Source organism: Triplophysa dalaica, chromosome 8 (assembly GCF_015846415.1).
Source record: "Triplophysa dalaica isolate WHDGS20190420 chromosome 8, ASM1584641v1, whole genome shotgun sequence".
Classification (NCBI taxonomy): Eukaryota; Metazoa; Chordata; class Actinopteri; order Cypriniformes; family Nemacheilidae; genus Triplophysa; species Triplophysa dalaica.
In genome coordinates, this window is record NC_079549.1 from 17,098,186 (window position 1) to 17,125,366 (window position 27,181).

The following is a 27,181-nucleotide window of genomic DNA, read 5'->3' on the forward strand; positions in this document are numbered from 1 at the left end:
CTGTTGCTCTTGCAGGTGGAAGCTGCAGCTGGCTGAGTTGAGTAAGCTGCCTGCGTTTGCGCGGGTGGTGTCTGCAGGGAATCTGCTCAGTCATGTGGGTCACACCATTCTCGGAATGAACACAGTCCAGCTCTATATGAAGGTCCCAGGCAGCAGGACACCAGGTTCAGTTCAGTTCATTGGCATGCACATGCATCTTTCTGTGTTTTAGCAAGAGACTCAATGTCGATTAAGGGGCTAAACGCTGTCTCTCACATTCAGGTCATCAGGAAAATAACAATTTCTGCTCTGTGAACATTAACATCGGTCCGGGAGATTGCGAATGGTTTACAGTTCATGAGCCATACTGGGGTGTCATGAATGAATTCTGTGAAAAGTAAGAGCATTTTGGGATATTCTTCCTCTTAAAATAGAGCTACCTGAGTTATACCCCTAGTCTAACATTACGTTATGAATATTGGCATGTCCTTAAATATTATATTTGTTTATGTAGTGAATGTTTATGTTTGTCTCTACATTGCAGGAATAATATAAATTATTTAATGGGCTCGTGGTGGCCGAATCTAGAGGACCTGTATGAAAGCAATGTTCCAGTGTATCGCTTTATCCAGCGACCGGGAGATCTGGTGTGGCTCAATACAGGCACTGTACATTGGGTTCAGGCCATTGGCTGGTGCAACAACATTGCCTGGAATGTTGGACCGCTCACAGGTAAATATCATCCTATCACTGCTGGTGAATTTGCTCCGAGTAAGGCTGCCTTGCTATTTACTACCCACATGAGTTCATGTCCACATCAAGTCAGCAACTTAACCATCATAATATCTAACTAGCGGCTGAGTTTGCTTTATTAAATGTCACTCTCATACTACATAAACAGCACATTTGACAAACAGGAGACTTCAGTTAAAATTATTTGACATTAGCATATGGAATAGAAAATGGATTCCGGTTTATTTGGAAGTTTGAAGACCATCTAAATGTCAAAAAGTTAAACATTTTTAAACATCTTCCAAGTTAACCATATATGTCTACCATCTTTGATGCTTTTTGGGGATTGTATTATCTTAAACATAGACTCTGATGTCACGTAATTATCCTATTCCTCTATTACCTTGTCACTATCCTGTGTATTTTCTTGTGGTCTTTCAAAGGTTTTGAAACCATTAACAATGTTCATCAGTTACTAAAGGAGGGTTGTTTTCTAGTCGTGTTGAGTTGTTTATTCATTCAACTTTGTTTTGTATAAAATTACTTGTTTTTAGTGCATCAGTACAAGCTGGCTGTTGAGCGCTATGAGTGGAACAAACTTCAGAGCGTCAAATCCATTGTTCCCATGATTCACCTATCTTGGAACATGGCCAGGAACCTCAAAGTGTCAGAAAACAAACTGTTTGAGATGATCAAGTGAGTGTGTGGCAACATATTTATGTAAGTGGTTTCTTTTCATGCTGGTAAATGAAAATGTTGAACACGCGTTCTTCTCTCCTGCTCCTCAGGTACTGTCTGTTGAGGACACTAAAGCAGTGTCAGATGTTGAGGGAAGCTCTCCTCGCTGCTGGAAAAGAGTTGGTGTGGCACGGAAGGACCAAGGACGAGCCTGCTCATTACTGTAGCATCTGTGAGGTATGATCAATGCTTTTGTATTTAAAAACTTTATTCATTTTTATATGCCACTATAATTGCTTCCAAGCATGCCACATTCTTGTTATTCAAAGCTTTTCCATTCATGCAATTTTTTTTCTTTTTTTCTTAAATCAATTTTCTACTTCAGGTGGAGGTCTTTGATCTGCTCTTTGTCACCAGTGAGAGCAACTCACGCAAGACGTATGTGGTGCACTGCCAGGACTGCGCTAGAAGATGCAGCCCTAACTTTGAAAACTTTGTGGTTTTAGAGCAGGACAAAATAGAACACCTCACTCACGTGTATGACCAGTTCACATTAGTAAGTAATCAAACACTACATTGACCTTCTTTAGATTTCTATCTACATGTACTTGTACCCGATTAACCATATTCAGGGTACGTCCTCATTTGTTGTGTGGGTTAGGCTAGTATATATTAGGTCAACAAGTATTTGACTTATGGTTGATTTTGAAATATGCATGGTTGACGTGGTTTCCCTTTCTTAACAGGCCCCGCCCCTGCCTTCCTCCTCATCTTGACGTTAACATTAACGGTTCTTCGGATAACACCCTGGAACACAACACATCCCTTTCTGATATTCAGGAAATTTGACCCAGTTACACATCACTGGTTTCTGTAGCAAAGCCCACATGGCCGCTGGTTCGAAGCTGTTTGTCTATGCAACCTTGCCAAGTATGGAGTGTCGGCCCACTGGAATGAAGTGGGATCGTCTTCATCTTCAGGACTGTTTGAGCTTGTTCAGCACCACTTCTCTTTGAAACACAAACTATTACAAATGGACTAATTACTGAGGAAAACAAATTTTGTGTATATACCACAAATGTCAAAATCACTCAAAAACTACTGATTCTTAAGTTCCTTTTTTCTGTTCCTTTACTTTTTGTTCTATTGGACTTCATGTATGGGCTGATACATGAATATTTGTTTCAATCTCATTTCCTTTAAATTACTACCGTAGCTGGGCTTTTTTGTTAGAAACGACTTAAGGTAACAAAAAAGTAAAAGGATAATTGTAATGTGAATTATTTTATTGTGTTTTGTTTTTTTAATAGTTTTGTCTTTTTCTTAAGGAAAACGTTAGGGGTGGGGTAGCCAAGTCACCAAGAAAAATGGGTTGCACATAGACTGAGGAATAAACTTTAATTTGTGTTTTTTTCTAATCTTGTTGTAAATTCACACTATTTATAAATATTTATTGCTTGAAAATATTTGTCGATGGAATGCTGTTATTTTTTCCAGAGTTCCTGCCATTAAATTTTATGGAGTAATGTTATTTTGAACATTTCTCTTTTTACATTTTCTATACGAGAATAAAATTGCTTTGCAAGCATTGTACAGAAACGTAAAGATTGATATGGTTTATGGGTTATTAATCACAGGTGTCTTCGTAATTAAAATATCCTCCTTTTGTGATGCAAGTCCTTGTCTCAGACGTGAATTATAATTGAAAGAACAGTCACTGTTTTGTGTTTGTGCATTTTTACTGCCTGTACTTGGTTAATAGAAACTACTAATGCAATATGCCATTACTGATAAAATACTTTTTTGTTCCTCTTCAGTGGCACCTCTTACAGGTATGAGTCTTTAGTTGTGGTGGTCTAGAATTTGTCACTGTAGAGGCATTCAGGGTACCTGTATCCATAGAGAGAACTGCATGGTCTTAGGGACTGTAGAATGTCTTTCAGGGTTTGGACGGCACTGGTTATTCTCTGGTCAGACTGATTTTGGTCAGCGCAGATCGCAAGCTCACGGAGTGCTGTTTCTGGAAGCCCACCAGACTGTACATCATTCGGACCAAGCAGGTTATGGAGCACATGTTGACAAAGAAGGATAAAACTCTGTGCTCCTCGGACAGTTTCACAGGGAGGAGGTTGTTCACAAGATCCAATGAGACAGGAGAAGACATCAGTGTGTTCAGTCTGTAAGCCTTCATCAGGAGGATATCCTGCAGGATTGAGTGCAATTGGGGCCTTTTAAAAATATTACTAATATGGACGTGTACAATATTTAAAAAAAAAAACAGCCCACCTTGTCTAGTGAAACATGACATGTGGGTAAGTAAAAGAAACTTAAATTGCTTATACCAAACACAATTTGTTTTTCTTTCTCATTGCTTCACTGTGATAAGCATTCAGCATTCATTGACCCGTCCAAAACTAACCTTCCTTTAAGTCAATGATCCCTATGGTACTACTGTCGACAATGAAGACCCTGCTGTCATCCAAGGTGCCGAATGTATCCTCCGAGACATTTGTGTAGAAGAGATTGAACAGGAGGCTATTAGAGCTCAGACTCTGTGTGATGTGAAGGAGCTGATATGCTACATCAGCACGGCGCTCCAACGAAGAGGAAAACAGTCTCCTTATGGGTGTGCTGCCTGCCCACACCATCACCCTTCCACAGGAGCCGTGATAGCGCAGGAAGGGCCAGCCCTCAGTGCCTGGAAACATCTGTAGATGAGAGGTCAAAGTTAGGGGAGAGAAACAGGAAGCAAGGGAGCACAGTGTGCAATGCAACAGTGTGTTTAGATATTCTTCATATAGATATTGTGGTCCCAATTCCTGTATGCGGGAATAATATCGCAATTTCTCAAATGCTTGGTGACTGCGATAATTGCGTCAGTTCCCTTGTCATTATACCTGCGGTATGAGGGCGTGTTGATTGACAGCCAGGGTATAAAGAAGTCTGAGTTTGTCCTTTTCGGTGAAGTGCTTCATCTGCACGCTGCCCACGTCAATCACTTCAAAGTAGCGTCGCACAATACGGTCCAGCAGCCTTTGAGACGGGCAGCGCAGCATTGGGGCGGTCAGACCCTGGAAGAGGGTTTTGATGAATAATGCAGGATGATGAATGTATCAAACATAAAAACATGTATAAAACATAAAAAACTTGTGAGAATTAAGAGTGCATATAATTAGAGTTAGAAATTTACATTTATGAATTTGGCAGACGCTTTTGTCCAAAGCGACTTCAATTGCATTATACTATAATTTGTTTAGTTTATTGCATCCAATTTCAATTTAGATCAAAGAAAGCTTTGAAAATGTCAGAATATAGAGACCAAATGCAGACCTTCACCATGTTGGGGAGCAGTAGGTTGGAACGGACCCAACTTTGGAAGCGTGGAGTGGCCCTTAGGACGGTTTCAATGCTACAGGATTTCCCTTTGCCTGCCGAGCTGCAGATGCTATTGTCTGAAATCTCGTGCAGGTGAGGAGACATAAGGCGGGACAGCAAAACTGACCTCCAGCCTGCTGTGATGTCTGTATAGTTTCCCTCGTTTGACTGAACGTCTGCTACAGAGCCATTAGACTGCGCCGTCAGCCATCCTTCAAACCTGCGGTGCAATAAAACTGTGTTCTAGTTTGCTTTTTTAAATCACTACTAATGATGATTGAGATCAACGATAACATTTTGTAGGTTCAACATTTTTAGATAGATTTGAAAAGGTACTTAAATTACATTTCTTATTTTAGAATAGCAGTCAATGGTCTTTTTATGCATCAGTAGTCTCATATAGACGGAAGAAAAAAATGTTTTATTTTTAATATGTACTATTCTTTGATTTTATCTGTTGCTGTCGGACTGAAACCTCATATCTCCATTTTCATGATTTGTAGTTTTTTCATAAGTAACTAGGCTACTAGTCACCCATCATGTATGTATTAGAGTTCTGCAAATTATTAAGCAAAAAGGTATGGATACGCAGTATTTATTTATTGAAAAAAATCTGTGTTTTTTAATTTCCCACATAGTTGCATTTTGCTGCTGTCCTCTTGAAACTCTTGAAATTTCGTGATTTTTTTTGTTTTGCCATTAGTCATTATTATAGTCATGCTTTTTGTTTGTTACTAGATTTTGCAAAAATCTAATCAATAACAAGAACATTAGCAAGTGCTTGTCAACTTTGACAACACAGTATTTAAGAATTTAAAAAGCACCCTTTTTTTTCATTTCCTGAAAAGTGAAAATGTATGTTTAGGCAAGGGAATGCAAGGCAAGGCAAGTTTATTTATATAGCACATTTCATACAAGAGGTTATTCAAAGTGCTTTACATAAAATAATTGTCAAAGGAAAAATAAAAAAACATAATGCATAAGACATCTTAAGCAGATAATTAAAAATGAAATAAACTTGTTTTATATAGTGTGTATAAATCAAAATAAGAAAAGAATAAGAAAATATGAATAAAAGTGCAGTTGATGTAAACCAGCACAGTGCCCAGCTTGTAAATACACAGCTAAACAAGTGTGTTTTTAATCTGGATTTTAAAATGGCTACTGTTGGTGAACATCTGATGTCTTTTGGAAGCAGTTTCCAGATACGGGGCTGACTTGATCCCAATAATCTGAGAAGTCTGTTAGGTATAAATTCAATAAGCATATCTGAAATGTATTTAGGTCCTAGACGATTGAGTGATTTGTAGACAATTAATAATACTTTAAAATCGATTCTACATGTTACTGGTAGCCGGTGTGAACCTGAGGATTGGGGTGATATGCTCAGATTTGGATTTGGTCACAATCATGGCAGCAGCGTTCTGTTTGAGCTGCAGCTGTGTGATGTTTTTTTGGAAAGACCTGTAATGAGTCCATTACAGTAATCCACCCTGCTGGTGATAAAAGCATGAATACATTTCTCCAAATCTAAAACATCTGATTCTGGCTATATTTCTGAAATGGTAGAAAGCTGATTTGCTAATTGCTCTGATTGCTGAAACTAAGGTCAGACTCTAAAATGACACCAAGAATTTTAAAATGTGTCTTTGCACCTCATTAGTCAAGGTATGTGTTTAGCTTGTTAGTTTCACCCTTGTTACCAAATACAATGACTTCACTTTTGAATTTATTTAACTGAAGGAAGTATTGACCCATCTATCAGTTAATTTCATCAATGCACTGGCAAAGGGAGTCAATAGGCCTTTAGTCATTGGGTGAGAGGGCGTAGTAGATCTGATTGTCATCTGCATAGCTGTGGTTAGCAATTTGGTTATTTATCATGATTTGGCCGAGTGGGAGCATATATACAAATCTAACTGGAGCGGAGCAAGTAATGAGCCCTGTGGAACACCACATACCAAGGATGTCCAGTCAGATTTATGGTTTCCTACATGTATGTTCACATAGTAACCCCTCTATTTAAGGACCAACCCAGGAAGTCCTACCCAATTTTCAAGCTTATTTAGGAGTATGGTTTGATCTGCAGTGTCAAAGACAACTCTAAGATCTAGTAATGCCAGAACTGACATCTTGTCTCAATCAGAATTTAATCGAATATCTTTTATTGTCTTTATGAGCAGTTTCTGTGCTGTGATGCTTATTTATTTCTGAGGTTGTTGTAATGATGTCAGACTGACCTGACTGCCATATGGGGCTTTGCTGAATGCCATTCTGATGTTATTGATCTTCTCAAGGAAAAAAGTTACAAAATCATTGCATGATTGCATATCATTTATGAACCTTTTTTTTACAGAGACATGGCTAGTGGCAGGACAGATTGATATGTCAAAGAAAATACAGAAATGATCATACAGTGCCATATCTCTAACAGAGGTGGATGAAATGTTTAGACCTTTGCTAATGAGTCATCAATAAAGACTGAGGAGTATTTGGGAGGTCTGTAAATAATTTAAGTCAAGTTTATTTATATAGGGCTTCTCACAATGTGCATTGTTCCAAAGAACAAGAAAAACAGAAAAACACAAAGGTAAAGCACAGTGCATGGTGTTTATAGAACAAATAATTGTAAAGAGAATGCGTAGTGCACCTTTTACCTTTTGACGCACAACATGGGTCTAAAATGACCCGAGAGAGGTTTTATTTTCTATATCTTTGAAAGAAATTAATGTAATAATTTAGTATTCCAGGTATTCCTTAATTAACTTGTTGTTGATCATCATAAGTCGTTATTTTGTTATTATCTTACGTTTTGAATAAAAAGTTTTTGGAACACTACTCTTCTAATGCACAACATGGCTCTAAAATGACCCTGACTGTTTCTTTGCTGAATCTTTGACAGAAATGTATTTTATCATTTACTTTAATATTTCAGGTATTCATTAAATATCTTGATTTTGATTTGCAGAAATAATTTTTGTCACTTTAGAATGATAAGGTTCTATCTGCATTCTGAGCAGTTTTGAGATATTGAGATTAAAATCATTTTATTTCATCTGACTTCGTAGATAGAAATTATTTGTTTTCTTATAAAAAAGGCCCAAAATGTACAAATCAAAGAAAACCATCACAGTGTAAATAACCTACAGAATAGGAACAAGTGAAGTTTTGACAAAAATGTAAGATAGAACCTTCCAAAGTGATCATACCAAGGTGCATTGCTTATTTTTCCTTTCTAACTTTCCTTTTCTTACCTATAGTTTTTGTATTTTTATCTCAATTTTACAGGAATGGGTAAAAAAATACTGATAAAGGACCTTTGATATTTGCACATTTTCGTCTCACCTGCCATACATTTGCATTTGAATGAGTGTTTTTTTAACCACAGAAAATATTTGACATATTCTGAAAGATAACTAGAAATCATATTTGAATGTAAGGCTAAGATTTCCTTGACCTTGAAATCTATTACTCAAGGAGAAAGAGATCCAAATACATAGCATGCTGTTGACATAATCTATTGTAGCTAGCGAAAGCAAGCTAGATCAACTATAGAATAGAATATTACAAGTATATATTGTTGCTTTTGGGCAGAAACCTTGTCTCTTTATTCAGTTTTGACATTCAAGGTTTCTGTCTAAAAGTACTGTACTTGACAAACTGTTTGATATGCATTTGAAAATACTCTTGTGATTTTATTTATCCAGAGTGTTATTATGGCTGGTCCCAGTCATTCTAGATTAAATGCTGAAATGGTCTTAGAGTGTTGCGTGATGAACACGATGAATAATGAAGATAAGGTCATTCTAAGTCCTGATGCAGGAGCACAAATGTGAGGTTGTCATTTGTGTGAGGCATGTCAGCACTGAGTTGGCAATGTGAGATGTCACTGGAAATTTGTGATGTTGATTTGTCTATTTTTTATCTTATTTGGTCACCACAATTCACTAAAGTTCCGCTGCAGATAGACTACAGTTCAAATTAGTGTTATTAGTTATGATATGTTAAGTGTGAAAAAGTGGTAAAAAAATATATTTAAAGTGTTAAATGGGTTGGTCTTAATTAACAAAATGTTGTCTTTATTTTTTTGTTTTATCATTATTGTATTGATGGGTCATTTTGGTCATTTGTGTGTAAACTTGTTGTAGAAAATCCTGGGAAAAATTTCAAATAAAATGAAAAATTGAGTCATGGATAACATGGAATAATAAATGCTGAAATAATTTAATTTCAAAAGATGAGCAAAAAATACCCAGCCATGGATGTAACAAAAGAAAATGAATACGGGTCATTGTAGACCCATGTTATGCATAAGAAGGGGTTAAGGCAATGCTCAAGTATTCAAAGGATAGGGAATCACCAAGTAACACTTGCTTGCATTGAAAAATAACTTTAAATAGAACAACTTTCCTCCACCTCTCCTTATAGCTCTGCAGACATTTATAAAAGTAAAGTATGGGAGAAGGGATACAACTACCTCCAAGGGGCATGCCACTTCAATAACGCATCATTTTTGGGATGCTGAATAACAGTTAATTACCGTTTTTTATTATTGTAATTTTAGGTTTAGGGTAGGTGTAGGCGTTAGCGAATGTAATTTATTGTAATTTTATGACAAGATTTTGCATCACTTCCGCCCTAGCTGTATCCCTTCTATAGCCACAACCGGGCTGATTCATTGAGGATTGTTGCACTACTGCTGTTATCTAACCAAGTTTCATTTGGAAACATGAAGTTCAAGTTTTCACTGGTGATGAGGTTGTTAATCAAAAAGGATGTTCGAAAGTGCTAAATTAACAGGCACTGTCATTCTCAGAATGACGTCTAATATAGACAGTAGATAAGATAGGTTTGCCATACGACTGGAAAGGGCCTTAGTTTTTACATATTTCTTACATATCAGGACAACTATAGTGAAAGCTAAAGGAACATTGGGTTGTTCTTTAAACATTTGTTGCTTCTATCAAAGCACGGACCCAATACATGTCAGTTATCAGTCTTGTGTTGTTCACCTCTAGCAGATGGGGTCGGTGTGATCCCTTGTGTTGTGGTAGAGGCCGACAGCTCTTTCAGAAGGAAGGGATAGGCGTAGGGCTGGGCGATATATATTGCGTTCACGCTAATTATACATGTCCAAATCGATTCTGAAACCGATTAGATATTTATGTACAGCTCTTCTGTGAACTATGGATCAGTAGGAGGTACTGCTGGATCTAAAATCAGAGTCGTTTATAACGTACATTTGAAAAAGCAAAACTCATCGAACATCATCACTATGTACTTTATTATCCTGAAAATACCTGAAAAGTTTGAAGAATAGCGATAAAAAATATGACCACTGGCATTTCCTGCAATGAATTGTTCTTCTTCTGTTTCCCATATTCAGACATTCTGCGCAAGAGCGTCCTCTGGCTTTCGGATGTGGCGGCACTTAACCGTAAGTCATTGAGAAACTGAGAGTATAAGAATCGCACGATATATCCCCCAGCCCTAGATGGGCGAGCTGGATCCAGAGGCTTTGGTGGTTGTGGGGCTCGTCGTTTTTTGGTTGAAACTCTTGAATCGCGACAATAGAGTGGGAGCGCTTTGTTCTAGCGAAACACTAGTTCCTCCATTTTCACTGAGAAGCTCAAAAGAGGTGATGTCGGAGAGAGAGACTTCGAGTCTGACGTTTCTGGAGTCTGAAGTATGTTATCTTGCCTCGGCAGGTTGTTATCAACAGAAATGTCCTTGAGCGTTGAGGCTTCCTCAAGGTCCAATTGATGTGATGTCACTGGGCAGGGCATACAGCATGAGTGGTGACCGTGAGCAGTGGTTGTTGTGGCTGAGCGGTGTTATCCAAGTCCCATCCAACTCCTGTGGTCACTAAGGCCAGGTGTATGTGTGCCATTCAGGAGTGGACTAGCACACTCTGCTAACGGTTGATGGAGTGAGAAGAGGATATTGTCCTTTAGTAAACTTGTTTGGGTGAAGGCCATCTGTTTTAATGTCGGTTGTCTTTGACACCAGAAGAGATTGAAATTGTCATTGAAATTCAGTCCTCTCAAGTTGCAGGTTTATTGTGACATGTAATGTATTCAGAATGAGTAGCCACGAAAACATATTTTTGTTTCTCAAGCTGGGAGAGGTCCATTGATGAATAACTGAACGTTCAGTTTTCCAAGCATTTCAAAGTGTTCATTAAAATCCCTTTTAAGGAGCTCTGACTGCTCTTTTCAAATAACATTTTCCCCATCATTAATGACAATCCCATTTACAGAATTATATTTTGTTAATCATTGCTTGAGGAAAACACTATGCAGGTGTAGCCCTGCTACAAATGTTTCTGATAATAGAGTCGAGTTACTGTATAGCCATATGGGGTAGATGAGGCTACAGAAATTTGTGAAATGGTGGCAGTCTGATGTTGCGAGCACCTTTAGGTCTTGCGCCCTGTGTATGCCATTGGTTTGTGTCTTCAGTTACATTCGTTTGCTTATGTATTGCAGGTTTGTCTGAGCTCACTATAATCTGTTGAGAAGCACTAGATTCAACTCACCAACTTTATGCTGAGAGGGTCCACGGCGAGGCTCAGCTGTGTATTCCGGCAGGGACGGCAGTACCGCAAGTAACTTTGTTTCGAGAACTGCAATCTTTTGTAGAAGTTTCTGGCATCTTGAGCAGCAGGTGGTTGTTGATCCAAAAGAAGGCATTTTTTCGCCTGTTTGTGTGTGGGCAGCTTTGTTATCCTAAAGAATGTCAACTGTCCGCATAGGCTGGTAGACCACTATCCCAAAAAATCCTGGTTGCTGAGTATTCCAAAAGTTTCAAAGTAATTCGGAGATTCTTTACTTTTAGTGCCCAATTGTTTAGTCTTAGCACTGTGCAAAACTTTTAAAATAAGATAAAGCAGAAGCGCAAAGCACGGAGCACAAATAAAAGCATCTGAACAGTAGGGAAGCCGGAAGAGTTAGTTTGTTAGTTTACATAGCAACTACAGCATCTATATTTTTCCTAAAATTATATTTGAAAAGCATTTGTTTACCGAAATAGATAAAAAAGTAGTTTACCTGATTTCATCCTTGAAAAACTTCTTGCAAATGGAAGTTCCAATGCAGGCATTGCATTTATCCAAACCCAAGAGATTCCTTCTAAGCTCGTAGAATTTCTGTTGGGGTAAAGGTGATGGGTCTGAAGTACCAAGTGCAACTGTGAGATACAGTGTCCAGGCCTTCAACCATATCTCTGCCATTACTGTACCCTAAACCCTCGGATCACAGCACCCCAGTACAGCTCATAAACTTCCAGGAGTGAGAGACGTGAACTCCGAACCTCACGAGCACACCAGGATATTAAACAATGAAGTACCAACTCATGTTTACGGTAGTAAGCTGATATGTAGCCTATTTCATCCCCACACCTCAGCACTAAACCTCTCACTCAGACAGGAAACACATGGAGAACAAAGATAACCCTTGTCGTCATGGTGACACTTCCTCCAGCATACAGCCTAATTTCAAAGCTGTACACGCGAAGGCTGGACATCCTATTTCATGTTGTTATTTCGGAGACTAATCTACACAGAAATATTTGATGAAGCTGGTTCATTTTTCTGATGTTTTCTGTGTAGCCTATACATGTGTAGAGAGACACTGGTTATACAATCAACATATTTATTGCCCAAAGGACACAGTTAATAACTACTTATCAAAAGACACCTTTGGTATATATGAAACAATATAAATTAGTTCACAGACTCTATTTTACACCTTCAGGCTCAGATTCCTCTGCAAACTCTATGTAGACTGTTTTAATAGAGACTAAAAGAGAATTTGGATTTACCATGTATGGTTATGGATTTTTACAAAGAAATGTGGCTATTTTGTAGATAGTGTGACTATTGTTAGTGGATAGACAATTCTTAATGACAGGTTTGCATCCAATATTAAAACCTTTTAAAGTGTGTATAATTTAGCGTGGCAGAAAGAATTGACTTATAAATGAAGAGTTTATATCCAAAAAAAGGGAAAACTAATTAATCTCAAACAAACTGCAGTTGGCTTGTTTATATTTGAGCCATAATAACTAAAAAAATACATCTAACTAACACAATGAAACACAATAAAAACATGATAACAATAAAAAACATGATTTTTTTAATTAGACCAAACTTTTTTTTTTAAACTCATTCTGTGTGTGCAATATGTAATATGTGCTGTCATGATCCTGCCTCACCTCGTGTTGATTTTCGAGTCTTGTGGCAGGATCATGTCAGACCCATGTGTTTTATGTGGAGAAAGGGCATGGCATTGTTTTGGATTTGTCATGCCATGCTCTCTCTCCGGTGTCGTGTATTTTAGCCCCGCCCTCTTGTTCCTCCGTCAGCTCCCCATTAGTGTTTCATCCCACTCACCTGTCCACCCAGTTCCCCATTAGTGTTGATCCCTGTGACCCTCCATGGGTCATCATCCCTTGTTAGTGTTCCCCTTCCCCATGAATTCCTTATCCTGTGTCGGTTCATTGTCGTACTGGCAGTTCCTTGTCTTGCATTACCCTGTTCCTATTCGCCGTGCCCTTTCGTTTTCGCCAAGTTTGTTTTGTCCCCCTTGCGGGAAGTTTTTGGTTTGATTCCTTGTTTTGAGTTTCCACTGTGTTTCCCCCCTCGTGGGTTTGTGTTTGTTTTATTTAATAAAAGTATTTAAGTTAACCCCTTGCTGTATGCGCCTGGGTTCTGCCCTACCAATCGAGAACGTTTAACACATATAGATTTGTTTCTGTTGCAATGCAACCAATCTTGACGTGCACTGTGCACAGAAGGAATATTTTTTTGTATGCACAGAATGACCTTACTTTACCAAAAATATGTGATTTTCAAGAGACCACTGTGCTGAATAGTGTATCCCACAATGCAATGTGCTCAACATGACCTTCAATTTCCAGTGAAGATCGAAAGTTCGCAGTGTATTTTATTTTGACTTGCAGACTTTGTCAGAAACACAAGGCAGCCTTGAAGACTCTTTTTGTACATGCAAGCATTTCTAAAAGGAAGCTTACAAACCACATATCTAAACATCTCAAGTCGATTAAGCCTCAACCAAGATAACCAAGCAAATGTTTAATGACTACAATGCTTATTTCTATGGTAAATGGATGTAATTTTTATAGTTTCCAGGATTATCTTCGCACGTCTTCCATAAATGCAGTAAGCAGTAGGGTTGTGTTCTGTTTTGATTAAACACTCTTAAAAATAAAGGAGCTGTTCACAGTAAAGTCATAGAAGAACCATATTTGTTTTCCAAAAGAGCCATTTCTTCCTTAGCTTTTCATTGTCTGTTGAACCCTCTTGCATTGCAACAGAAACAAATCTATATGTGTTTTTTATAAAACCATACAGCCTGACAAAGATCAAGATTGTAGCCTTAGAATTGTACTGATGTTGCCTATGACATTGCACGCACTGACGAGCTTTGACACAAAACAAGCAATAGATGTCAGTCGTGAGACTTGTAAAATTGACTTCAGTGGGTGGGTCGAGAAACTGAACGATTAAAGTTTATTCCTGTCCCGTTAGTCACGCGCGTGATTCATGGTACGTGTTCAACATGCTTGTGTTCTTACTCACGCTGATTCACAACTATAAAGGGAGTTTATAAAAACACCACAGCTTATTTAAATAGAGGAAATTATTAATATGCTGCAGTAAACTGTGGAAGTTTTCTTTGGTCTAGTCATCAGACCACAGAGAAAACATCCTCCAATTATTGTCGGAAGTGGATTGAATTAAACACACTCTCGTTTTCAAGTCGGCTATGAATCATTTTCTAAAATGAACTTTATTATGAATGGTCAGTAGAAGTCAATGACACGGCACAGTGTGCTTAATATTTAAACATCTTTGAGTTTATAATAAATGATTTGTTTATTATTATTTATTGTAGGTTATTATTTTAATTCGTAATATTAAATATGATTTGTATCAAAGGAGTAGTTCACCTTCAAATGGGAATTCTGTCATCATTTACAAACCTATCTTCAGCGGAACACAAAAGAAGATATTTTGAAAAATGTTCTTCGGATAAAAGTCAAGGAGGTTTGAAATAAAAAAGAGGGGGAGTAAATGATGACAGAATTTTCATTTTAAAGGTGAACTACCTGCCTTTTTGTTTATTATGCTTTTATCGAAAGTGCTTTTCACTTGAACACAATCCATGAATGATGGATATTCAAACCGAATTGTTACCAATCAGCTCACATCTTCCCCCTCAACAAATATTGTTAAAAATAAAACATATACTTTCAAATATCAATGAATTAACGAAATTACTGTATGTGTTCAGTAATAAAATGCGCAGTCTTGCCCTGCACTGAGAGTGAAGACTGTGGCTTAAGACTCTATATATACGAGACATAAATAGTACACTGCGCCTTTGACTCAGCGCGTATTAATCATCACTGTTTCAGTCGAGTCCCGAGACAAGAGGAAACGCAGTTTATTAAGTGACTAAACCAAATCTTACTAAACGGTTGCACTTGTTGGTTTTAATGTGACAAATAAAGACCTTGAATCAGAAAATGTAGGCTAACAATCGCATCGTCTGAGTCGATAAATCGCATCACATCACCAATTAGCCAAATTCAATGTCAGATTGCCTCTCAAAACCATGGCAACCACGCTTTCCGTCACACATACAGTTTTTACTCATTTATTTTCGATGTATATTTTAGTGTATACATTACATAAACATGACTTTCTATAGCGGAATGACATCCGTGATTTAAATAAACTGTTGCATGGACGTTATTATGGCCCCGGAGAATAAAAATCCCCTCAATTGGGTTAGTGTTCATACTGATGATGTTACTCATAACTGACATAAGGTTATATTTCAACTGTTATGTCAAAAAAGCACGTTTTCATGACACATAATGTTAGCATGCGTTCACATTGCCTTTAAATGCATTTCTTATATTTCTAGAAATTAAAACAGCTGTTACAAAGCACAGAAGTGATGTTTGCGTTTCATTAATAAGATAACAGTTACAAGCCATAAATAATAATATAATAATATGTTTGGAGTGTAAAGTAAGCTTGTTTAACCTTTGGTTCAAAACAAATTCATCAGAGGCGCTTAAGCTGTTGTCATGACACCTTTATGCTCCTATTATGTGTCTCTATGTAGCCTACGTCACCTACGTAAGATGATAAACGCGGCTTCCGTTGCCGGATTGAAGTTGAACGGAGTCAAAGCGGTTCTGGGTGATTTAAATGTAAAAATGTAATTAAATACAAAATTTGAATTACAAACATAGTAATAATGAGAACATGGAGGTTTGTGGATTTTAAAGCCACGAGATGGCGGTGTTTACAACTCCAACTGAATTTGTACAGCTGTACAAACACAAGTATCTTTGCGGAACTATATTCATCACAATGATATTGCAAAGTATGTTTTACTCCAATTTAAAAATACACAATTGCGCTACTTTAAACGAAGAACAAATATTTACTTTGGCTATTTTCTTTTCGACGTTTCTAATTCATCAATAAACCGACAGGAAGTAAAGGTGGGTGAAAGGTCACGCTCAACCAGAGCATAGAATTGATGCATTTTAAGTTGTTAAAATAATGTACAAATTTAGATTTGTTTATATATGCCCTTACTGTGTTTAATACTCTCTCTAGCTTTATTTTTCTGTCCTAATAATGTGTTAACTAAAAATATGAAAATGAATTACTGCTTTTAGAGACAGGATTGTCTTTTTTCGTATTAACTAACGTTATTTCAAATGTATACTTATTAATAGATGTTAAAGCACAGATAAAAAAATCATTATGTTTGTTTGAGTCGATGCATCATCTGGAAGGAATCTGATCTTTAGGGTGATAGTTTCCTCCATGACTGAAATGCTGATGTTTGGAAGAGGGTTTGGGTGCATGGTTTGTGGCGCATGGTGAATGAATCAGCATGGCAATGTTGGCATGCATACAAAACACCTTCGGGGTCCCTGTGGGCTCCTGTGTGGTCTCATGAACTAGTCCAGGTCTGCCCAATCCGTTTCGTTGTCTATCAAGTTATCGAAAGCCCAAATATATCTTTTCTCTTCCGACTCCCCTCGGCTCCCCGTATGAGTCATTTTGTTTTCACTCTTTCTAGAATGCCCCCTGATAGAGTTCAAGGAAAACGAAAGCTTCGGGCTTTTGTGCGAAGAAGATTGAATTTGAGCAGAATTCTTTTATGAATTTTAAGCTTTCAGTAGGTGGAGTTCACAAAGGTCCGCATAACCGGACCCTGTACCTGTTGAATGTCTCCGTGTTAGTGGAAAACTACATTTGCTCTCGCTGTGGTTTTATAGATCGTTTGTTCACTGGCCAGTTTGGGTTTGTAGAAACAAGCTGGTAAAGTAATGACCAAATGACATCAATGGCACAATCTGGAAAGGTTGATCCACTATGTGAACGTCACTCACCTGACGATTGTCGTTGTCTTTTATGGCTTTGTGTTGTGTCAACACAGCAGAGAGTAAAGATCCTGCTTCTCAGATGTGACACCTGCAGAAATGACGTATCATTTGACCAGGGTGTGTGTTTGTTAGACGCATGGGGATTGTGTTTGTTTATTCATAGACGCATGTTCTGATTAACTTTCCCCTTCAATTAAGTTAGAGTTAAACATATACTGTACTCATAATATGACTTCAAATATTATTCATATGTAGACAGCTGTGTTGACTGTGTTTTTGCAGAAGTACAACGTTCTCCATCAATCTATGGAATCCCCCCTTGCAACTGCACATCATTTTTTTTGTTTACTATTATAAATTATATTATTATATCATATTAAGTATATCACTTTGAGTAAACTTAAAATTGAAATAACGTAAATTAAATTAAATCTGTGCTCTGGTTTGGCAAAACAGATCTATTTTTACAAAGTGATTTTAAAATATTAAAAGAGTGTCTTCTATGCATTAATGAATTGATTATTTACTTACATTCAATTATTACAGTAGAAATAGTACAACATCTTTTTTTTACATTTGAACTTTATTAACTATAAATGTGGCAAATCCCAAACCTCCTGGTCATTACAAGAACTGGAAAACACCCATACTTTCAATCTGAACCCCGCTGTATACTTAAAACTTTGAAGTGCATATAAATCAAATGTGGACTGAGTCAGTTATTTTGTTTTGGAGTGTCTCGCCTGTCTTTTATTTGGCGTGTAGGTTTGTCATCAGTCATCTTACATTCGAGACCGAAGCGGACTCATAGCCTGCTCACTTCTTCCATGTTCCGTCCCTTTAACGTTTGAAATATGGAGAGCGGAGGGAGGACAGATCGGTTTGTGAGGAAGCGCTGTCATATCCAGGAGGAAGTATGACTCAGCCGTGTAGCATTTTTCAAGGCTGATTCAGCTTTGCCAAGGAAATGGGATCTTCAAAGTAGTTTAAATGCCAAGAAAGTGACACCGATCTCTGTGTGGTCTCGCTGTGCCGGGTGGCGTGTAGCAGCCGTTGAGCTGTCGGTCCAGAAATGTTGACGATGTCCACAGAACTGCCACTTTTGCGAAGTTTTTGTAGACATCTGAAAGTTAAGTTCTGTTAGAAGAATAGAAGCGTAGAAAGAAATTATAACTATTCACCCTCGTTCCCTCAAGTTCCTCTCGTGCCCTCTCTTTCCTTTTCCTCATCAGATCTCGGGTTTCAAAGATTTTAACCCTCTAAAGTCCAGTTTGTCTTGCCTATCAATAAGAACTTTATGACAGTAGGAGGGATGTCAGGTTTTCAGATCTCATGCTACAGTGTGATCTTTTTCTAAATTATATATGAACAAAATGCCGAAATTGTGACTTGGGCTAACCAAATTTAGACTAATGAAGGGTGATTTCTGTTTTACAGTGTTATTTTTTAGATGTTGCTTTCATAAAGTGCCCCAGAACTGTGTACATCCTACATTCTTCAAAATATCTTCTTTTGCAGAACAAAGAAATTTAAAAAGAAAATTGTCCTACTGTGGTAGCCAATGGTGGCCATGAATTCTTTGGTTAAAAGCATTCTTCCAAATATCTTTCTCTGTGTTCGTCAGAACGCAGTGATTTATACAGATTTGGAATAATTTGTGAGTGAGTAAATGAAGACAGAATTTTTGGTTTTAAGTGAACTGCTTCTTTAAGCATGATGTCTCGGTTTAGAATATTGGTAAATAAAAAATGCATCCTTTAAAATCAAGCTTCTTTACAGAAATGCAATAGAAGAACCGTTATTGGTTCACAATTGAACCATTCAGTCAAAGGTTCTTAAAAGAACCATTTCTTTGTTACCTTTTCAAGGTTTTCAAGGTCTATTAAACCATTTTCCACTACAGAGAACCTTTTGTGAAGCAGAAAGGCTATGTGGATGTTTAAGGCTCTGTATGGAACCATACAGCCATAAAATGTTTGTTCTGTGGCATTGAAGCACCTTTACTGTGTAGATAGCATTTTGTTGAAACAATTATTTCAATACAGTTTAACAATATACTTGTAAAAAATTTGATTGCTTAGTTGTTTTACATTTGCTTTACGATAACATTTATTTTTTAAAGAATTACATAATAATTATACATTTTTGTAATGAAATATTTTAAAATGAAATAACTGTGTAGTACTTTTACAGTAGTTATTATTTTAGATGAGGAAAGGTGGGGCATCTGTGTGTCCAACATGTTTTACATTGCCCCTTCTGTTCCTGAGACGCTTTAATGTCACATGAGTGTGTTGAGAGAAACAATAGATTTAATAGATTAACTCTTAAAAACGCTCTCTCAGCTGTATCACAAATACATACATCTAAAAAAGTGTGTGTTGCAATGCTGTATCGCAGAGTGGTCGCTAGGCAACAGTGTTACTTTTAAGCTACTTGAAACTAAAGGACACACTAAAAATCTTGCTGTGTGCTGAGTTGGAGAGGGTCTCTTCACTAACAGTAAATGTGCGAGAAGCTCCAAATCATAAAATCAGCTGCCGTTAAAACACCCATTACGTTTCCTGCATTTTTTTGCATCAGGTGCTCTTTAATATAATTAGACCAATGAGGGCATTAGCAAGGCAGTGCCCTGTAAATCTAACCAGATGAACTCAGCAGATGGTAAAAATAAAAAAAACTTGTAATATCCTTACGGTGGCCTCCCGTCATGTGATGTTCATTTGTCTCATGCTCACTTCCTCTTTTTCATCCATCAATGATGGCTCCCCTCCTCCTCATATTGCACAACAGCTTCCTTTCTGCAGGGCTCAGGGTATGAGTGAAAGTTTAACCCATGTCACATGCCACTGGTCGGGTTCGGATGCTCACTGTCTGCTGAGATTCGGCAGCTCGTGCAGGGACCTGCCAGGTTTTGTGAGCTAGTGTCTGGGGCATCGGGTCAGCAACAGGTCATTCGTTCAGATATAGCTGTGAACAAAGGTGTGATCTTGTTTCACGCTGTCAACTTGTCAATGTAGTTCTGTGGAACTGGCCACCAATATGTTGGAACCTTTCTTGAAAAGTAAAAAAAAAATGGACATTTTGTGCAACACCAGATCATAGCCACAAAGGCTCTTAAAAACAGAAAAAGAACACCATAGAAGTACCATGAATGTAGTCCATATGTCAGTCTTGTGAAGCCATTAAATAGTAGGAAAATGAAGTCATTACTCACCGATGCGGTGATCTATCCCTTTGTGCTTTTTAGTAAATCACAACAAACTCCAGTCTGATCATCACACAAAGCTTTCGAAGGTTTTTCAGATTTGCCACTATGAACTGCTGTTATATGGAAAAGAGCTTTGTGTGAAAAAGTTCAAATTCCTCTTTTTGTGTTCTATGGAAAAACAAAACAATGGAATGACTTTACAGACTTTTTATTTTGAGGTGAATTAATTCTTGAAAAAAGTTGGTTTGGCCATGCATGACAACTTCCTCTTCTCCTTTTTAAACATCACTTTTCAAAAATATTTCAGAAGAACTGTAAGGACACCTTTGTCAATTATGTTTTCTAAATCTTTAGTTAATAAAGGAAAATATGACACTTCTGGTAAATAGTGTCAAAAGATATTTTTTTAATTTCTTCACAAACTTAACTTTGATATGTTTTGAATTACAAGTCAACCCAAAGTCTTTTTTCATGGATTTTGAAACATTGTTTTTAGATAGGATGTAAGAAAACTTTCCGCAAATAGGATGCAAAATAGAGTAATTTCTTTTAAACACAGAGTCAATAAAAGAAAGTACTTAACTTTCATTTAAGAAAATATTTGTCATCCTCAGGTTAAACAACACAGCCTATCGTATCAGGTTACATTCTATTTATTTCTAATTATATGGTCCTCATACACTCTGATTTCTGAATATAAAAGACAAATTATATTAAAATAAACTAGTTTGTAGCTATTGAAAAACGTATCTTGTGAGAACCGTATATATATATTCATTTGCCTTTCATGTTCCAAACAATAAAATGCTGTAGGGGAAACAAAATATATTTTCTGCATTCTATAGTGTGAATTACCCTTTAAACAGTCTTTTTATTAAAATGATTATACAATCGAAAGAGACATCGTGGTTAGACACAGTGCAGAAAAAACATGAAAACACGGAAAAGACACATCAGTACGTATAAAATACATCCAACCCCTTACTGTTAACATCTCAAATGTCCATGGGTTTATTAGGTATGTCTGTAATTATTGTGAATTTTCACCACCCCTAGTCTGCTATTGAAACATTAGTATTTTTAGTAAACCGTTAAGAAAATATTCATCAAAAAGATTATCCCTTATGGGGACCATGGAAGTGAACTACTGTATGTCAAGTGCATAAGGATGTTCTGAACAATCAAACGTATTTGATTGCATGAAGTGATCATCTTTCTTGATGTCCATGTTTGTCTTTTTAACATCACCTTGTTCCACCGGCAGGATGCAGTGAGGAATGTGCACACCTTGGATCATTACAGAAAGTGAAGGAAGGAAGGGAGGGAAACAGGAAGGGAAGCCTATCCGTCTTGTGCATCTGGGCTTGTGGGATTTTCCTTGGTTTATGGTTTGCATGTGGATGGAGAGAAATGACCAGGATGCTTGTGTCGAATCACTGGTTTGGCTACCCAAAACTAAACAGGTTATAGTAGTTCATAAAGGATTTAAATTTGCATGCAACAATTCATGTCTAAAGTGACCATACTAAATCATTATAAATAACAAGGACCCAATTTGAAGGAAGGAAAGGAAAAAAACGAAATGTTCTTTGTTAAAATTTTATAAACAAACAAAACCAATAATTATTGGTTATTCTGTATTTTGAGGCACTGATAGTTTACTTTTATTTTATAAGGCACTGATGTCAGTACAAGCTTTTGGATAAAATATAGCAGATAGCAAAATATTATAATGTTAAATGTTGTGAATAATCACTTGAACATTGACTCAAAATTAAAGCAATGATTTTTTTATCTGGGATGACAGGTATTCCTGTACATCTCCTAAAAATGTTTAAATTTAATTGTAATTTGGACGATTGGAATAATACAGTGTATTCTATGTTACATATATTTTTCATAATTATATCTCTGTATGTAAAGCTGCTTTGCAACCATGCAATATTATGAAAAGCACTATAGAAATAAAAATGAATTCATGTCATTCATGCAGAACAAGCTGCTTAGACCTTCTACGTAAATTGCTATATAGTTTTGTATGTATGCCTGTTATGACACTGGCACCATAATGACCCTCAGCATCTTCATACTTGCTCTCTGGGTGGTCTTTACTTACATTCCCAGTCTCCACCCTCCACCCACCCATTCTCCCATGATCATGAGACCAGCACATGCATGTATTGTACACCCTGCGTGAGTTGGCCATTGTTACCTACAGGAGAGAAGCATAAACCCTACAGCAGGACAGGACTTGCACCATGCTGGTGGAGTGTATCATGTTGTTAAAGTTTCACAGGTACTTAGTACTGAGTAATGCCGACAGAATGTGCTCCCACCCACACAAGGGGGCCGCCAGAGGTGCCAAACAGTCACACCAAACCTGTACTCATAGCTCAGCCGTTACATGAAGGTGCGTCATATCAGGATTTGGATATCAATGGGATACATTAATAATAATATCGAGATTTGGTGTTGGATGATTTTGGGATTACGATTTTTAAAACGTAGCGAATGATCTACGTAGTCGCATGGACGTTTTCAATTGATGCTTGATTATGTTCATGCAATGTTTTACCAAACCCGGTAATGTTTATCGCAGTAGTTTCAAATTGGATTCTGTGTTTCTAAAACGTTCATCTCAAGAGGATTTTTCCCCTAATAAACATCAACCTTTTGGAGTTTTTTGGAATTTCTTAATAAATAGGATTTATTTGCCTATATAATTGTTATTGGCTCATCATTTGCAGCATTTGGAGAGAGGCAGTTTTCACACCAAACACTCTCTGTCCAGAAATCCTCACATTCGAGACAAGGCCCCGTCTCCATGGCACCCGAGCGAGCAGATGGAATCGAATCTATGCCGCTAAGTGAAATGCAGAAACTTTCGTCAGTTTCTAATCTGCCCCTGGCACTGAGGTTCATGTGCTGATATTAAGAGATTTTATGAGTCACTCAGGTAAAAGAGAATATGGCACTTCTGCAAGCACTCCTGCGGTGTTTTATTGCAAATGCATTCACATGGCAGAAGAACATTTCCATGTTACATTTTTATGCCTCGTACGGCGCAAAGACATTTGCAAGTGCAAAAATTCACCATATAAACCATATAAGATGTCAAGGCTGTTTTTGCGACTCCCTGCTTTGCCTAGTCTTTTGTAGCATTTCCGTATTGTGTTACAGTCCAATATTATAATTCACTGTAAGGGGAAAGAACGGTGGGAAGCGAAATTAATGCATTTGAATATATCAGCTCTTGTGTTTCCCACATCCAGTGTCTGAGGATGAAAAGGTCAGAGCTGACTGAGATTAATGTCATTTTATGACCTTTGCAGGTTATCTGGTGTTACACTATTTAAATCAACAACGCTAGGGCTAAAGGAGGCTAAGATGAAACAACTAAGATGAGATGAGGTTCTTCTAAAATGTAGGTCTATATACAATTAACAATTGTAAATTCCTCCATCTGGCAGATGCCTTTATTAAATAAGAGCATTTAATATTGCGTCTGAATTAAATGTTTTAAAATTATGCAATAAACATATTGCCAACCGCCAATATATAGTGGTATTTTATATTAATATATTCTCTGAATGCAAACTATGTATTAGAGCTTTAAAATATCATATACAATTATTACTGTCACTTTATCGATTTTGATTTAGAGTTCTTCTGACTGAGACTAACAAAAACATGGTTCAAGAAAGTTATTTTTTTCTCACAGAAGAAAAATCTGAGAATTTTAAGATTACATACTTTTTTCCGTTGTGAAGGGATGTGTTTATTTGTTCAGAAAGCCGGGCGGTGTGTCGATGTTATAACTACGCATCTCTCACCACAGACAACATGAATGAATGACGTCAGTGCTGCCGTTTAAACTAGTCCTTGCCCCTCACCCCTTACAGGGCCCTTCAACTTTAGCCCATTAACGAGAAGCAAACTGTCCCAGTTCTGGCCATGTAAACGTGTACTGACGCTAGGCATCTCGACGGCGAGATAAATGCGTGGACAGGTCTGTGTAGTTAATCGTGCCAATCGGTCCTTGCTTCACCCGAGGGAAATCCTGACAGAGCATCAATTAGCATTCCACACGAGTCCAACCGCGGCCCCCGAAGGACCCCCGCTGATGTCATCACACAGCACTTGAAGCACAAGATATCAAAGAAGCGATTTACTCCCATTACACGCCATTCAGAGGTTTACATTACTGAAATACTTTCACGCTGGACTCTTTCCCCCCGGAAATGTTCGTTCCGAAAACTTGTTGCTGAATGAGAACGACGTCAGAGTATCAGCCTATGAGGTACAGAGGCGTTCTTTTGTGAGTAAAAAAAGCTTTTTAAAGGCTGTTAGTTTGCACAGATAAATAGTGAGATAGAGAGAATATTTTTCTTTTTTTCTGAATCAACCCCAGGAATTTATATTTACACAAGGCCCGGTATGGGGGGGGGGGAAATCACATATTCTGGTTGGGCAGATATGCAATAATAGATTATTGCATGCATCATTTTTGCATTTTTTTATGTGATTAAATTGACAGATCATTATTTAAATAATAGATATTTAATAATACGTATTTAATTTGTATTTATTTTATTTGTCAGCTGGATATTTTGGGAGGGGCTCAAGAAAAATCTAGACCCGGCCCTGTTTAGCACAGGGGTCTTTAGACAGTCCCCCAATTAAAAAAACAAAACAAAAGGCAGCAAAGGTTACTAAAGATTATTTCAGTTTCACTTCTACAAACTAGATGTTGTTTTTATAATTTCACACTTTTTGTTTAATAGTTTAAATGCTTAAGATGAATTATATTTGGGGTTTGTTAACGTTCAAATGTTTGATAATCCCTGATTGTGCAGATGATTTCATCCAAAGTGATTTACAAATGAGAGCATTTAACACCGTCTAAATGAAATGTTATAAAATGATGCAATAAACACGCTGCCAACAGCAACTTATTCATTTATTTGCTTTCACACTGATCTTTATTTATCTTTTATTGGAAAACAAGACTGAAAGCTGATTTTTTGTTGCAGTGTTGTGAAATTGTTTCCTCGGAGTGGTGTGAATTTAGCACCTCATAAAGAGCAAATACAGTCACATGATGACTGTGTCTCCTGATGGGTTGAGCAGACAGATGGGAAGTGACTGTTCCTGGAGCAGCTCGAGTGTGTTCGCGCGGTTCCTGTTGTGTTTCCAGTATCCGCTGCTTTGGCAGCCGCTTGCAGTATAGAGCACATACAACAGATCATGACCACCTGCCTCCATATTCCTGTTGTCCAAACAGTAGTGCAAGGGGAAATGACATCATCGGGAACACCTGTGCCCATGCCAACAGTATGCCCAACTGCAGTCCGACCTTTCCACTCCCTGTGTCCTAAGTCTAACAAGATATTTCTGGATTTGGCAGATGTTTTTTTGTATAAAAAATAACTTTACAGTAGGTCTGCACCTTGAGGATCGAACCCATGGCCTATGTGTTGCTACCGGTTACAGGAGCTACTGCAAGATAATAAAGTTGTGTCCTGCTGTTAAGTTTTGATGTGCTCTCTTAAGCATAATGAATATTGTTCTCTATCAAATTGAATGAAATTAAGATGCAACGTCATGATAATCATCTACTCGCCGGACTTCATTACTCTAACTGTATTGTAAATTATACCGTTATTTGGAATATGCTGGTGGTGGGCAACTGTCATATTACAAAAGAACGCAATAGGAAGTCATGACTGAAAGAAATGCAGTACAGCGTTCCTTGGAGCAATTTCTGTCAATATTGCAGACAGATTGTGTGAAGATTTAATAAACCGAGTTCTCGGAGGGCATCAGGTTTTCTTGGGTTCTTCATTAGTTCTTCAACGCGACCAAGTCCCTAAAGATATTACTGTACGCAATATTACTACAGTAGATTTCAGGTAGAAATGTGATTTTGGATTGTTTGAATATGTATACTGATTCTTCGCCCAACTTTTCCACTGCGTGTGTTGTGGGTGGGTGTATTCAGACACAGATGGGTAATAGTGATAAGACACTCTTCTGGGTGTACTGTGAATATCTTGGATGCCTTTTTAATCCCTTGTGAAATTTGACAGTCTGTCATTGGATGGAATCAGTGCAGCCCTGCAAATATCCATCTGAACCCCTAACCAGAATAAACACCGATACTGTACAATGAATATGCTTTGCCTACAAGAATAAATCAGACACAAAAGTATATTTTTAGTAGTTTTATTTCATTTTTGCTGCACTATTTTAAGCATGCACAGACATCAAAAAAACAAATAACTTACCTTACTTATTCAATTTATGAGCAGAGCAGAGCAGATTTTTTAGCTGGCTTGAAACCCAGCAGACAATGTAGCTGTAGATTGAACCACACAGAAATCTACATTGTATGCCAGGTTCACGACAACACAAAAGAATTCATCCTTCATACTCGAAAGCCAATGAGATTCCAGCGTCCTCAAATTTAACTCTCATTATTTGTCAGCCTTGAGCAACTCGAAAACATTCGCACAAAGACAGTCCCACTGACAGACAAATCACAAAGAGAATGACATCTCGCCTTGTCCTTTGTTACCTAATCACTTAAATTGAATCTTCGGCAGTCAAACAAAAAACAATGTGCCGATCCATTCAAATAACATTAAACAGATGTCAGAAACCATTGCTTAGGGCTTTAAAGCATTTCTTGACAGCTCAACTCACCTTGATCAAATTCTTTTAAGAAAAATAAAATACATACTAGGCACAAAAAAGTTTGAATGG

The 27,181-nt window shown here is 37.5% G+C and overlaps 2 protein-coding genes across 5 annotated transcripts in view; one reads left to right on the forward strand and one right to left on the reverse strand.

Annotated features, from left to right (window-relative positions):
* kdm6a (lysine (K)-specific demethylase 6A) overlaps positions 1-2,927 on the forward strand; it is a 36,565-nt gene extending 33,638 nt beyond the window's left edge. For all 3 annotated transcript variants that reach the window (XM_056755663.1, XM_056755664.1, XM_056755665.1), the window contains 7 exons: positions 16-164; positions 262-376; positions 524-711; positions 1,266-1,407; positions 1,500-1,626; positions 1,775-1,945; positions 2,136-2,927. In XM_056755663.1, coding sequence (XP_056611641.1) covers positions 16-164; positions 262-376; positions 524-711; positions 1,266-1,407; positions 1,500-1,626; positions 1,775-1,945; positions 2,136-2,165 — 922 coding nt within the window. In that variant the 3' untranslated portion in view covers positions 2,166-2,927. The remainder of the gene's footprint in view (positions 1-15; positions 165-261; positions 377-523; positions 712-1,265; positions 1,408-1,499; positions 1,627-1,774; positions 1,946-2,135) is intronic.
* dipk2b (divergent protein kinase domain 2B) lies at positions 2,769-12,186 on the reverse strand. Of its 2 annotated transcripts, none has more exons than XM_056755667.1 (5): positions 11,814-12,186; positions 4,726-4,984; positions 4,287-4,460; positions 3,809-4,097; positions 2,769-3,592 (listed from the first exon to the last, which is right to left on the reverse strand). In XM_056755667.1, exons 1-5 carry the CDS (start codon positions 11,993-11,995, stop codon positions 3,246-3,248), a joined length of 1,251 nt encoding a protein of 416 aa, XP_056611645.1. In that variant the 5' UTR covers positions 11,996-12,186; the 3' UTR covers positions 2,769-3,245. The 2 variants fall into 2 exon arrangements, with proteins under 2 accessions (XP_056611645.1, XP_056611644.1); XM_056755666.1 differs by having other exon boundaries at positions 4,720-4,984.
* Positions 12,187-27,181: the final 14,995 nt, after the last annotated feature.